The sequence below is a fragment of the Sturnira hondurensis genome, unplaced genomic scaffold (genome assembly GCF_014824575.4).
Source record: "Sturnira hondurensis isolate 20B ecotype Veracruz unplaced genomic scaffold, ASM1482457v3 Scaffold0006199, whole genome shotgun sequence".
Lineage (NCBI taxonomy): Eukaryota > Metazoa > Chordata > Mammalia > Chiroptera > Phyllostomidae > Sturnira > Sturnira hondurensis.
Genome location: NW_028078830.1, coordinates 839,003 through 852,118, shown reverse-complemented (window position 1 = coordinate 852,118; position 13,116 = coordinate 839,003). Strand labels below are relative to the sequence as shown.

Sequence of the window (13,116 nt, the reverse complement as noted above, 5' to 3'; positions counted from 1 at the left end):
ATCATTGGCTAAAGTACAGATCATTGGCTTAAGCCAGAAATGCCCTGGCGTAAGCTGTCATTGGCCAGCACTGGTGAGGACGCACAGCAGGGACTGTTTGGGTAACGCAGTTCGCATCTGGTGAGCAGCTTCATGCGTTGTGCATCCTTCCTGATCACCTAGGCAACGAGCAGGCGGCACTTCGATTGGGTCAGGAAAACAGTAGTTTTAGGCGAGCCCGGAGCCAATCGAGCTCTGGAGTGGGGCGCTTTCGAAGGGGGTGCAGAGTATGGAGGGGGACTTCCATTGTCATCATTGTGTATCCGTTTCTCCTGTGGCGCCTGACACTGGCGGCCACTACATCTGAGGAGAAGAGGGCAGGGAAGTGCCAGGACTCTTGCCGCAAGTTTGCAGGCACTTTCACTCACGCTAATCGTTGTTCCTTGCTGACCCCCGATTTTACCGGATGTGGAACCGAGTTGACGAACCTCTGCATCCTGCGTTCCTCCCACTGCCCCTGGAGGAAGCTCCCAGTTCCTTGGGTCCATTTGTACTGTGGAGTCGAAGCCCTGAGTACGACTCTCGGCCGGTGGTCGCCCGCCCAGTGGAAATTGGGGTTCGGATGAGCCTGCAGGTTCTGACCCATGGACTCAGGTTCCGTCGCCCATGGACTCGCCAAAGGTGAGTGGAGGATCCCGCCCTCAAAATCAGGGGTTGAGGAAACGATGGTGTCTGGGGCCCCGACTGTCACTTTGCCCAGCATCCTCAACCCAGGCCAAAGCTTATATGGTAGGGCTTCACATTTTTGGAATCCTATGGGATAAGGCCTGGAAGAGTATCCAGGCATAGGGATCAGCATGTGCAAATTTCTTGGAAGTGAGGTGGAAGTGTTGAGGGAACAGCAGGTCTCCATTTCGTCTGCTGGAAATAGGGGGCCAGAGTCGGTGGGAATCAAGGACAGAGGAGGGAGGTGATATGATCAGGTCTTAACTGACCCCCTCTGGATGCTGGGTGGAGAGCAGCGCGGTGAGGTTGGAGGCAGGAAGACCATCAAAGAGGTGACTGCCATGGTCCAGGTTCTTTTTGTTGGCTGGATGGGAAGGGGAGGCTTTTTTAGAGGGGTGATGGTTGTCTCTTGCAGTGGGGGTTTTTAGAGACCTGGGGCAGGCCAGGTCATTATTGGGTGCTGGTTGTCATTCTTGAGTATACTGTGTGCACAGTGGAAGGGGGACCTCCCGGGAGTTGCCTACTGTGTGGCCCTGGGGTAGAGGGGTGGAGAAATGCTGATAATCTGGTCCCTGTACAAGGCCAGGGAATGTGAATCAGTGGGCCCTGGTGCTAGATGCTTGAGGAAGGAGGAAGAGCCCCAGGTTTCTCACGTGTGGGGCATGTAAGGGACAGTGGCCATTGTGGGGAGGGGAGCGACCTGGCAATCCAGAGCTCAGACAGCATCCCTCTGCCTACCTGCTTTTTGTTCCTCTGGGTCGTATTGGCCTGAGTACAGTGACCGGGGAGTACAAGGGGAGAGGGATACCAGTGATTCCAGGGCCTGCCGTCTCCTCTGAAGTGGAGGCCTAGGGAGGATGGACTGAGAGTGTTACAGGAAGAGGAGATGTCAGTGGCAGATAATGCAGAACTCTGAATCACAGGTCAAGGGCTTGAATGTGTGCATTTGACTATTTTGTGTCTTTGTTTTTCAGCCCACTTTTTGGCTCCCTGTCGCATCATGCAGAGCCCAATGACCTTTGAGGATGTGGCTGTGTACTTCTCCAAGGAGGAATGGGGGCTCCTTGGTGAGGTTCAGAAGCACCTGTATCATGATGTGATGCTGGAGAACTTGGAGCTTATGACCTCGCTTGGTAAAACCCTATGCCCTGCTGCACTATGGTGGCCAGCTTCTGCCCTATGCCTCTTCCTCATAGAAAGTTCTGTTTTTCCCAAAGCCCAACAATGGAGGAGGCTTCTTTCCCAGGTTTCATGTTGCGGGAGCTGGGACTGGGCCGTGTGCACTCCCCTGTCTTTCCCTGGACAGTCTCATGAGTCATCCTAGTAGCTATTGCCCAGATGCCTTGTAGGAGCAGAGATTGAGGATCAGGCATCTCTCTGCTCTGCCTAATAGGTCCCACTGAGCTTGATCCACTGTGGGGTCATGTCTGGGTTCTGCCCCTTCCCCCATGAGACATTTTTTAAAAACACTTTTAGCCCTGGCCAATGTGGCTCAGTGGGTTGGAGCATCTGTCCCATAAACCGAAAGGTCACTGGTTCAGTTCTGGGTCAGGGCACATGCCTGTGTTGTGGGTTTGGTCTCCAGTAGGGGAACACGCCAGAAACAAGTGGTAAGTGTCTCTCTCTCACATGAATGTTTCTCTCTCTCTCTAAAATATCAACAAGCATATCCTCAGGTGAGGATTAAAAAAAGAAACAACAGCTTCACTAGATACATCATAAAATTCACCCTTTAAAACTATATGTTTAAGACTTTCGCCAAGATGGAGTCATAGGTGAAAACACTGTGCCCCCTCTCACAACCAAGTTTAAAGTCAACAAAGTTTCAGTAACAAAAACGCAGCCAAAACATAGAAAATTGAACTAATGGAAGTCCAACAACAACGAAGTGTTCAGCCAGAATAGTAAGAGGGGTGGAACCAGCAACAGAGCGGGTCCGGCAGGGGAGATCTCTGGACCCAGGTGAGTAGGCAGCCGTGGGTGGATCCTAGGTGTGGGGTAGCACCAGGCAGACCCAGTGAGGGCACAAGGTGGCAGGCTGACCACGGTCACACATTCGCGCACAGATAGGCCGAAGGAGCGAGCAGTGAGACGGACCTTGCAGGCCCTGGTGGTGGGAAGCAGCAGAGGGGACCGCCATTGCTCCTCTTGGACCCCGCCCCCACATACAGTGTCTCAACCCAGCAACTGGGTCGCCCCGCCCTGGTGAACACCTAGGGCTCCGCTCCTCATATGTAACAGGTGCGAACAGACCAAAATATGGCTCAAGAAGAACTCAAAGCCCCAGAGCCAGTAACTCTAAGCGACCAAGAAATAGCCAACCTATCAGATGCACAGTTCAAAACACTGGTGATCAGGATGCTCACAGAACCGGTCGATTTTAGTCACAAATTAGAGGAACAAATGAAGGCTAAACTAATTAAAATGAAGGGAAATGCACAGGAAACCAATAGTGATGGAAAGGAAACTGGGACTCAAATCAAGGGAGTGGACCAGAAGGAAGAAAAAAATGACCAAACAGAAGAATATGAAGAAACAAGAATTCAAAAAAAATGAGGAGAGGCTTAGGAACCTCCAGGACATCTTTAAACGCTCCAACATTTGAATTGTAGGGGTACCAGAAGGGGAAGAGAAAGAGCAAGTGGAAAACTTATTTGAACAAATAATAAAGGAGAACTTCCCCAGTCTGGCAAAGGAAATAGACTTCCAGGAAGTCCAGGAAGCTCAGAGAGTCCCAAAGAAGTTGGACCCAAGAAGGAACACACCAAGGCACATCATAATTACATTAGCCAAGATTAAAATGAAGGAGAGAATCCTGGAAACAGCAAGAGATAAGGGGACAGTCCCGTACAAAGAAGTACCCATCAGACTGTCAGCGGATTTCTCAAAAGAGACCTTACAGGCAAGAAGGGGCTGGAAAGAAGTATTCCAAGTCATGAAATCCAAAGACCTACAGCCAAGATTGCTTTATCCAGCAAAACTTTCATTTAGAATGGAAGGACAGATAAAGTGCTTCTCAGATAAGGTCAAGTTCAAGGAGTTCATCATCACCAAGCCCTTATTATATGAAATGCTAAAGGGACTTATATAAGAAAAAGAAGATGAAAAATATGAACAGTGAAAGGACAGCAAACACACAGTTATTAACAACCACACCTAAAACAAAAGCAAACCAAGAGGACAGCTAGATCAGGAGTGGAACCATAGAAATGAAGAACACATGGAGGGTTAGCAACAGGGGAGTGGGAGGAGGAGAAGGGGGGAGAAGGTATAGAAAATAAGTAGCATAGATGGTAGGTAGAAAATAGACAGGGGGAGGGCAAGAATAGTAGGGAAAATGTAGAATCTAAAGAACTTGAGACACGTGGACATAAACTAAAGGGGAACGGTGGGGGAGGGGGTGTGCAGGGTGGAGGGGAATGATGGTGGGAATTAGAAAAACTAATGGCATAATCAATAAAATATATTTTAAAAATGAGCCCTGGCTGGTGTGGCTCAGTGGATTGAGCGTGGACCTGTGAACCATACAATCGCGGTTCGATTCCCAGTCAGGGCACATGCCTGGGTTGCAGGCCAGTCAGTCCCCAGCAGGGCACTCACGAGAGGCAACCATACATTGATATTTCTCTCCTTCCCTTCCCCTCTAAAGATAAATAAATAAATAAATAATTTTAAAAATGAAAAAAACTATGTTTACATAGCTGTATAAATATCACAATCTGATTTTAGAACATTTTCATCACCTAAGGGAAAGCTTTTTACCCTATCCTCCCTCAATCTTTTCTCCTGAGTCAGGGGCAACCTCTGACTATATTTTGACTATAACCTACATTCTGACTATACAGATATGCGTATTCTAGACATTTCATATAAAGAGAGTCACAGAATTTATGCTTCTCTGTGACTACCTTTCACTTAGCTTATGTTTCAGAGGTTCACCCGTGTTGTAGCATATACAACACTCATTCCTATTTAATGACTGAAAAATATTCCATTGTATAGAGTTCATGTATGCAGCTAATAGACTTTTGGCTTGTTTCCACTTTTTGGCTATTATGAAAAAATACTGCTGTGAACACTTATTTACCTTACAAGTTTTTGTATAGATATGTTTTTATTTCTCTTGGGTATATATATATATTTGGTGGACTCTAGCCAACAGAGCCCACCTGTTGTGGCTGGCGACGAGAATAAAGGCACAGGCAACAACAATCCTATGGAGAGTAGGGGAATGGCGGTTACTCTCTCAAGGGGAAAGTGTCTATGGATGCCTCAGGCACTCTTTCGAGTGGAGAGCGCCTCGACCCTTGCCTAGATAGGCTTTTATTGTTTTCCTCAGGTCTTACATCAAAGATTTATTATCTATCACATAGAATATTACTGTCTGGGTTTTAGGTACAGTCAAGGAAATGAAAATAACATGCAGAGGGGAATGGTGGCGAGCTGATTAGCTCTGTCCTTGGGAAAGTTCACATAGGCTTTGGAAATTACCTTGAAGATAGACAATACACATTTGTTGTTTTAGACCAGGGTGATGGGATTTTATCAAGAGAAAGCCACAACAGTCTGTATGCATTTTCTAGGCCTGATTCCCATGGGAAAACGCGGTTTGAAGGTCTGGTTCCTGCCCACCACTTTACATCTGCAGGTTTTCCATACAGAGCTGAGTCACATTTGCCAGACTAAAACAAACCGGTCCCCTACACTTACAGGAATGGAACTGCCCCACTGTTATAGCTATTCTAGTGGGTGTGAAGTAGTCTCTCATTATGGCTTGTATTTGCATTTCTCTAATGATCGATGCTGTTGAACATCTTTTCATGTGCTCATTGGCCGTGTGTATGTGTACACACATCTCACTTTGAGGGATGTTTATTCATGCTCGTTGCCCCATCTCTGTCCCTGCCTCTCGTGAGGCCTGCTGTATTCTGTGGCATGGCTGGGTGTCATCCTGCCCAGTCGGCCCTTCACTCTTATTCTGGCCCCCTTGGCCTGTCAACAGTCCCCTGGGCCCCTTCCTGTATGTGTCATTACCCATTTCTAATGCACTTGTCACCAAGTGGAACACCAAGTTAACCGGAAATTTCTCGGCTTTAAGGTTGTTGGCATGAAGTGAAAGCTGAGGAGGCTTGTTCCAAGCAGAATGCTCCTGTGGAAGGGTTGTCCCAGGTCAGGATCCCCAATATATATCCCTCCACCCCAGAGACGGATACCTGTGACGTGTGTGGCCCATTCATAAAAGACAATCTGGCATCTAGAAGACTATCAAGGAACACATCCTGAGGAGACCCCCTGCACACGTGGAGCTTGTGGAAGAGAGTTTTGGTTCAATGAAAATCTTCCCCAGTACCAGAAGGAGCACAGTGGAGAGAAGCCCTTCAGATGGGACAAGGACAGGGACTCATTTGTGAAGAGCTCCATGGTCTACCTGTCAGAAAAGCCCTTCACTTTCAGGGAAGGTGGTAAGGATGTCTTAGATAGCCATGACCTCCATCAGAACCCAGCCATTGACAGCAGTGGAAGTCATGTAGGAGCACCGAGTGCAGAGAGTTCTTCCCACACAGTTCCAACCTTGGGCAGCTCCCAGAAGTCCATACCACATGGAAGTTCCTCAACTGCAGTGACTGACAAAGCCTTCCGGAAGAGCTCAGCTCCCCTAAACCACCTGAACACTCACTCTGAAGAGACAGCATTTAAAGGCCCAACAGTTAGAAATTCCTTAGAGGAGAAACCAAACCTTGTTAATTACCAAAAATTTCACACTGGAGGAACATCTCATGTATGTAAAGAGTGTGGGAAGGACGTTAAGTACCCATGTAAGCTGAGGCAGCACCAGAAATTTCCCACTGGAGTAAAATACTATGAATGTAGTGACTGTGGGAAAACCTTCAGCCACAAACTCGCACTCCATCAACAGAAAATTCACACAGGAGAAAGGCCTTATGAGTGCAGTGCATGTGGGAAAACCTTTAATAACAGGTCACACCTCACTCGGCATGAGAAAGTTCACACTGGAGAAAGGCCTTTTGAGTGCAGCAAATGTGGAAGAGCATTCAGCCAAAGGTCCAGTTTCCTTCGGCATCAGAAAGTTCACACCCAGGCAAAACCACATAAGTGCAATCAATGTAGTAAAGCCTTCGGCTGGAGCTCTGCTCTCATTCAGCATTGGAGGGTTCACACTGGAGAAAGGCCCTTCAAGTGCAGTGAGTGTGGAAGAGCTTTTAACAATAACTCAATCTTGCTCAGCACCAGAAAGTTCACACTGGAGAATGACCTTTTGAATGTAGTGAATGTGGAAGAGACTTCAGCCAAAGGGCCCACCTCCTTCAACATCAGAAAGTACATACCAGAGAATAACAGCCTTTTGAATGCAGTGAATGTGGGAAAGCCTTCAGCAATAGCACCACCCTCATTCAGCACCAGAAAGTACACTCTGGACAAAAGCCTTATAAATGCAGCAAATGCTGGAAAGCCTTCAGCCACAGCTCCAGCCTGATGCAGCACTGGAGGATTCACACTGGAGAAAGGCCTTATGACTTCAGCAAATGTGGGAAGGCTTTTGTTCACAGTTCCAGTCTCACTGAGCACTGGAGCATTCAAGGAAAGGCCGTATGAATGCCACGAATATGGGAAATTCTTTAGTCAACACTTCATTCTCATTAAACATTAGAAAGTTCATACTGGAGAAAGGTGTTATGAGTGCAGTGAGTGTGGGAGGGCCTTCAGCAACAACTCTCACCTGATTCGTCACCAGAGAGTTCACACACAAGATAGGCTGTATGAGTGCAGCCAATGTGGGAAACCTTTTAGTGAAAGGTCCACACTTGTTCAACACCAGGTAGTTCATACCAGAGAAAGGACTTAGGAGTGTGGCCACCATGGGAAAATATTTAGCTGCCCTGCAACCTTGCTCAGCATAAAAAGATTCATACCTGAGTGGAGCCTTATGGAAACAGACTTTGTGAGAGTCTTCATTCAGATCAAACTTCATGCAGTAGAACTCTTACAGTGAAATTACCTGCATGTACCACCGATGTGGAAAAGCCTTCAGAAACTGCTCTGCCTTTTCCAAGTAGCCTAGGGACCCGGGCAGAGGTATGTGCCCTGGAGCCCGTCTAGCCTGCCTGGATCCAGACATTTGCAGCAGTCACCCACGTACACATGGAGAAAACAGCTTCCTGTGCCTTCTCTCCCCTGTCCTGGAGCAAATCAGGATCGTCTTGGGCTCATTGGATGGTTTCATTCCCATTGCCTCTGAGAGTGCTCTGGAATGAACTTACCCCTGCTGGTTGAGGGTGTCTTGTGGGATGTTCCGTTTGGGTTTCTTGGGGAAGGTGCACATTCTCCATGGGTGGATGGCATTCAGCTGAAAATATCCCAGCAGTTCATGTTGATTCTGGTGTTAATAATCACAACTGCCACCAATTTGTTTTATTTTATAAAACTGACACTGTGGCCCTGGCTGGCATAGCTCAGTGGATTGAGCGTGGGCTGCGAACCAAAGGGTCGCCGGTTCAATTCCCAGTCAGGGCACATGTCTAGACTGCAGGCCAGGTCCCCAGTGAAGGCCACGTGGGAGGCAACCATACATTGATGTTTCTGTCTCTCTTTCTTCCTCCCTTCTCCTCTCTCTAAAAATAAATAAAATCTTCAAAAGCAAACAAGCAAACAAAAACTGACTCTGTGTCCAGTCACCATGAGGACTAGGCTCTTCATCTGTGGGAGTCACAAAGAATTGCTTTGGTTCCTTAGGTGATATTATGGACTGAAGGTTTGTACACCCCCCCAAGAATTCATTGGTTTAAGTCCTAACACCCTCTGTGATAGTATCAGGAGATGGGGCCTTTGGGAACTAATTAGGTTCAGATGAGATCATAAGGATGGGACTCCATGATGGGATTAGTGTCCTTATAAGAAGTCAAGAAGCCCTGGCTGTAGCTCAGTGGATTGAGCATGGGCCTGTGAAGCAAAGGGTCACTGGTTCAATTCCCAGTCAGGGCACATGTCTGAGTTGCAGGCCAGGTCCCCTGCAGGGGACATATGAGAGGCAACTGCACATTGATGTTTCTCTCCCACTCTTTCTCCTTCCCTTCCCCTCTAAAATAAATAAAATATTTTTTAAAAAAAGTCAAGAGAGCCCTGACTGGTGTGGCTCAGCAGGTTGAACATGGGCTTGCCAACTGAAAGGTCACTAATTTGATTTCCAGTCAGGGCATGTGCCAGGGTTGCAGGCCTGCTCCCCAGTTAGAGTGTGCAAGAGGCAACTGATTGGTGCTTCTCTCTCACATTCAGTGTCCCCCCCTTTTCTCCTTTCCCCTCTAAATTAAAAAAACAAAACAAAACATCTTTTTTTTAAAAAGTCATACCAGAGCTGCTTTTCCTCATCTTGTGAAGATGGCAAAATAATGGCCATCCACAAGCAAGGAAGAAGGCAAGAAACACATTACTGCTAGATTCCAATATCAGTGAAGCCTTGAGCCCTTGTTGGTATGTTGCTAAGTCTTTTAATTTTTATTTATTGGTTTTTAAGAGAGGGAAAGAAAACAGCATTGTTCCACTTACTTACGCATTCTTGTTGACTCTTACATGTGCTCTGCCCACGAATTGAACCTGCAACCTTGGCCCATCAGGACAATGGTTCAGCTGAGATACCCAGCCAGGGTTGTTTCTAAGTCTTCAACAAGTACAAATGTGGCCCTGATTTTAAATGTGCAGACATCTATGAGGACAAGCAGGTGCAAGAGGGTCAGTGTCCAGCCTCACATCAGGGCATAAAGACATAGAAAGGGAGGAAACTCCAAATGAGACTGTGAGTGAGGGGACTCATGAAAAGGGCGTATTTTGGCCAAGTTGTTGAAGGGGTTTTAGTGGGAGAGGCAGGACTGGGGTGGGGCAAGCATCTCTGACAAGTTGGGGTCACAAAACAAAGGACCAGGAGCTGCTAGGTAGATTGTGAAAGAGCTACCCCTGTCTGGGGAGAAGATAGACTTGGAACAGCGAGGACAGAGGCTGCAACCATGGGCTGTCGGTGCTGGCCTGCCAGGTGAGCTTGAGCCAACATGATGGAATGACTGAGTCCTGCCCAAACTGGTCCCTGAGCAGGTCAAAAGGTCAGAGCCATTGGGTTTTGTTCCAGATGTCCCAGCATCAACAGGGAAACCTCTCCACCCACTCCCCGTTAGGTTGGCTGCTATGTATGGAGCCCCAGCAAGAGACCAGAGAGCAGATTTAGGGCAAGTGCCACCCACCCCCATCTGTTCAGAGACCTGGGCCCTACCTGACTCAACTAGACTTTGCTCTTAACAAACCCCCATGTGGGAGACACAACTCTTTACACTCAGAAAAGAGGGCCTGAGCAGATGTGAGGTGGGCATACATTTTACGGTGTTAGGGAGAATTTAAGCAGACCGACCAAAAACTCCCTACTGCAAACCTGCCTGAAGTTGTACGCAGTATGGTCATCACCCCTTCAGCTATCAGGATGGGCGGGAAGAATCAGCACAGTTACAGGCAGCAGTGGTGGTTTCTAGCCCCAGTATATGTAGGATGAACACTGCAGCCCACAGCCCATCATGTTGGGTCCCAGGCTCTCTCCAAACACAATTCCTTCTAATTTTTTTTTTGACAGACAAACCCTGCCTTAGGTTTATTTGCACAAACACCACAGGAGGACCCCAGGTGCACACCAGTACTTCTGTCCTTACATCGGCACACAGAGGCCTCTACTATGGAGCCTTTGCAGGGGCCTGGGCACCTTTGGGAGCCTGAGACTGAGCCTGAGCCGTGGCTGCATGTGCATCCTGGAGCTTGGTTTGGGCCTTAGCCTTGGCCTTTGGCCAGGAGAGCCAGAGACCCTTGGTGATGTGGCCATGAGCACATTTTCTGAGCTTGGGGTGAGCAATGTAAGCAAGTGGACTGAGCTTGGGCTGCCACTTCTTGGGATCTTGGGCTTAACCTTCTTGGACTTGACCAGGGCCTTGATAGCCTCAGCACATACACTCATGGCCTTGGCATTGCCGGCCTGCATCTTCTTCAGGCCCTTCTTGTGCTTTTTGGCAAAGTGCATGTTCCTCAGGAACTTGGGGTCTATCCCCTTGAGAGTCACATCTTTGCAATCAGAGTTTCTTGATGCCATTTCTGTGCCATTTTGGGGACTGGATGTGTGTGTTGTGGTTCTTGGACTTGGCCATCTCTGCACCCACACCCACAGCTCTTGAAGCAACTGGGACCAGAAGAGAAAGAGCTCCTACTAACGTTCTTGACAGGAAGCAGTTTCAGGACCAGGGACACAGCTACAGGCAACATACAAGTTTTGCTTAACTGACAGTTCATTTACCTTGTGGGAAAAGTTTCCAACATTATTATTTTTTTTTAAGAAACTGTTTATTTCCATCAACCTTATTTCCATTCTGATAAGAGTTTGTGGAAGATCAGCTTAAGACCACTCAGTGGCTGTTCCCACCCACTCCGTGGCCTGCGTGGTGGGGGCTGCAGACCAGTCTTCAGTGGCAGGCTGAGCACTCCAGTCTTCATTAGGGAACTGCTGAATAGGAACAGAGGGCACCTGCGCGCCTTCCAACCAGTCTGCCACCTCGGGCTGAGCCGCAGTGAACTCGGGAGCCCGAGCCGTCCATTCACCCTGAAATTCCTCCTGGGTCACAGCCTTCTCAGCAGCGGCCTGCTCTTCCTTCTCAATCTCTTCGGGGTCTCTGTAGAAGTAGAGATCAGGCATGACCTCCCACGGGTGCTTGCGGGAGATGGTGCCGCGCATGCGCAGAACTTCCCGGGCCAGCATCCACCACATCAGACCCACTGAATGAGCCCCCTTGTTGCAAGGGATAGCGATGTCCACGTAGCGCAGAGGAGTCCGTGTTACACAGCGCGATGGTGGGCAGGTTAACGTAGGATGCCTTGGTCCGCCCTGGGGTCGGTAACCACCAGAAGCCTCGGCTCCTGGAAGGCTGCCTGGATCTGGTTAGTGAAGGTGCCAGGAGGGAAGCGCCCGGCAGTGGGGGTGGCTCCGGTGGCGGCAGCGAACTTCAGCATCGCTCGCTGGCCGGTGTTCCTGGACGAAATGACGCTGACGTCAGCAGGGTTTTCAATGGCAACCATGGCGCGAGCTGCCAGCAGGAGCTTCTCCCAGGTTCTCTTCAGATTTATGATGTAAATGCCATCACTTTTCCTTTTGTAGATGTACTGTTCCATTTGAAAGTCAAGGTTGGTACCACCTAAGTGGGTTCCTGCAGCGAGGAATTTAAGGACATCCTCCTCCTTCATCTGCAGGACATCAAGGCCTCCGGACATTGTGAAAGTTTCCCTTTAAGTTACGCGGGAACTGAGAACAATGCCCTGCGGGCCCTTCCCTTGGTAGCTCGGAAAAAAGCCCAATGTTCTTTAAATCAAAAGATCCCGCAAACCACAAGATCAGCCACTTCTCCCTTGAGCCCAGGGACAGTGGTACCAAAAACATTGAAGGCCATGGTGTGCAGATACCAGGAACACTGGCTGGGTCCCTAAAGCCACGTCCCAGGACACTGAGCAATGGCCACGAACTGAACATGCACACAGGCTAGAAGAATGAAAAAAGAAAAATAACTGAGAGTGACCTTGGCCACAGATGACAAGTCTGTAATCCAGAGAACTTCTGTGACCCTCAGTTCCTGAAACCACAGCTGCCGGAGCACGTGTGGAGGCCTCTCTAGAACCTGCTCAGACCTGCTAGTGTACCAGGCCCCCCATGCATTAGTGTAGGGTTTCTGTGCCCACCAGTCTTCCAATAGGCCCCTGCTGGTTTTATGGTTAGTCTACAACTTACTCCACATTCCAGATTTCAGTGGACATAGCTGCTGAGCTGACTCTGGAAACAGCTTCCTCTGAACAGTGCTAGAGATTCAGGAACATTTGCTGGGAAGAAAGGCCCTGGCTCATGTCCCTAGACACCTGGGGCATTTAATGCCAACTTTTCAAAGATTTTTTTTTGAGAGAGACAGGAATGGAGGGAGAGAGGGAAACAGTGTGCAAGAGAAACATCATCGGTTGCCTCACACCCCTCCAACTGGGGATGTGGCCCACAACCCAGGCATGTCCCTGACTGGAAATCCAACTGGTGACTTTTCAGTTCACAGGCCAGCTCTCAACCCACTGAGCCACACCAGCCAGTCCCCAACTCTCTAATCTTGACCCACCAATAAACCTGACACCCAGACTACACGGTTCACCCACTAAACCTTTCAGTCTCCCTGCAGGTCTCGGGCACCAATGCAAGCGACACCATCCTCAACTAGAACTGTTCTCTGCCATCCTGCTGTCCTCTCCCAGACAGAGGAGTCAGGGGTCCTCACAGAAGCCATTCCCTCTATTCATGAGCCCAATTTTGTTCACCATTCCCTCACATAGGAATCAGAACAGCCT

The 13,116-nt window shown here is 48.7% G+C and overlaps 1 protein-coding gene and 1 pseudogene across 1 annotated transcript; one reads left to right on the top strand and one right to left on the bottom strand.

The window, feature by feature from the left end:
* The first annotated feature begins 27 nt into the window (after positions 1-27).
* Positions 28-8,159, top strand: ZNF132 (zinc finger protein 132). The gene is given in 9 exon segments (XM_037047672.1): positions 28-660; positions 1,680-1,838; positions 5,804-5,949; positions 5,951-6,221; positions 6,254-6,329; positions 6,331-6,935; positions 6,938-7,301; positions 7,303-7,598; positions 7,601-8,159. Coding segments are annotated over 9 exon segments (1,995 nt in total). The 5' UTR covers positions 28-623; the 3' UTR covers positions 7,642-8,159.
* A 2,920-nt stretch (positions 8,160-11,079) lies between these two features.
* Positions 11,080-12,074, bottom strand: LOC118988191 (40S ribosomal protein SA-like; annotated as a pseudogene).
* Between the last annotated feature and the right edge of the window lie 1,042 nt (positions 12,075-13,116).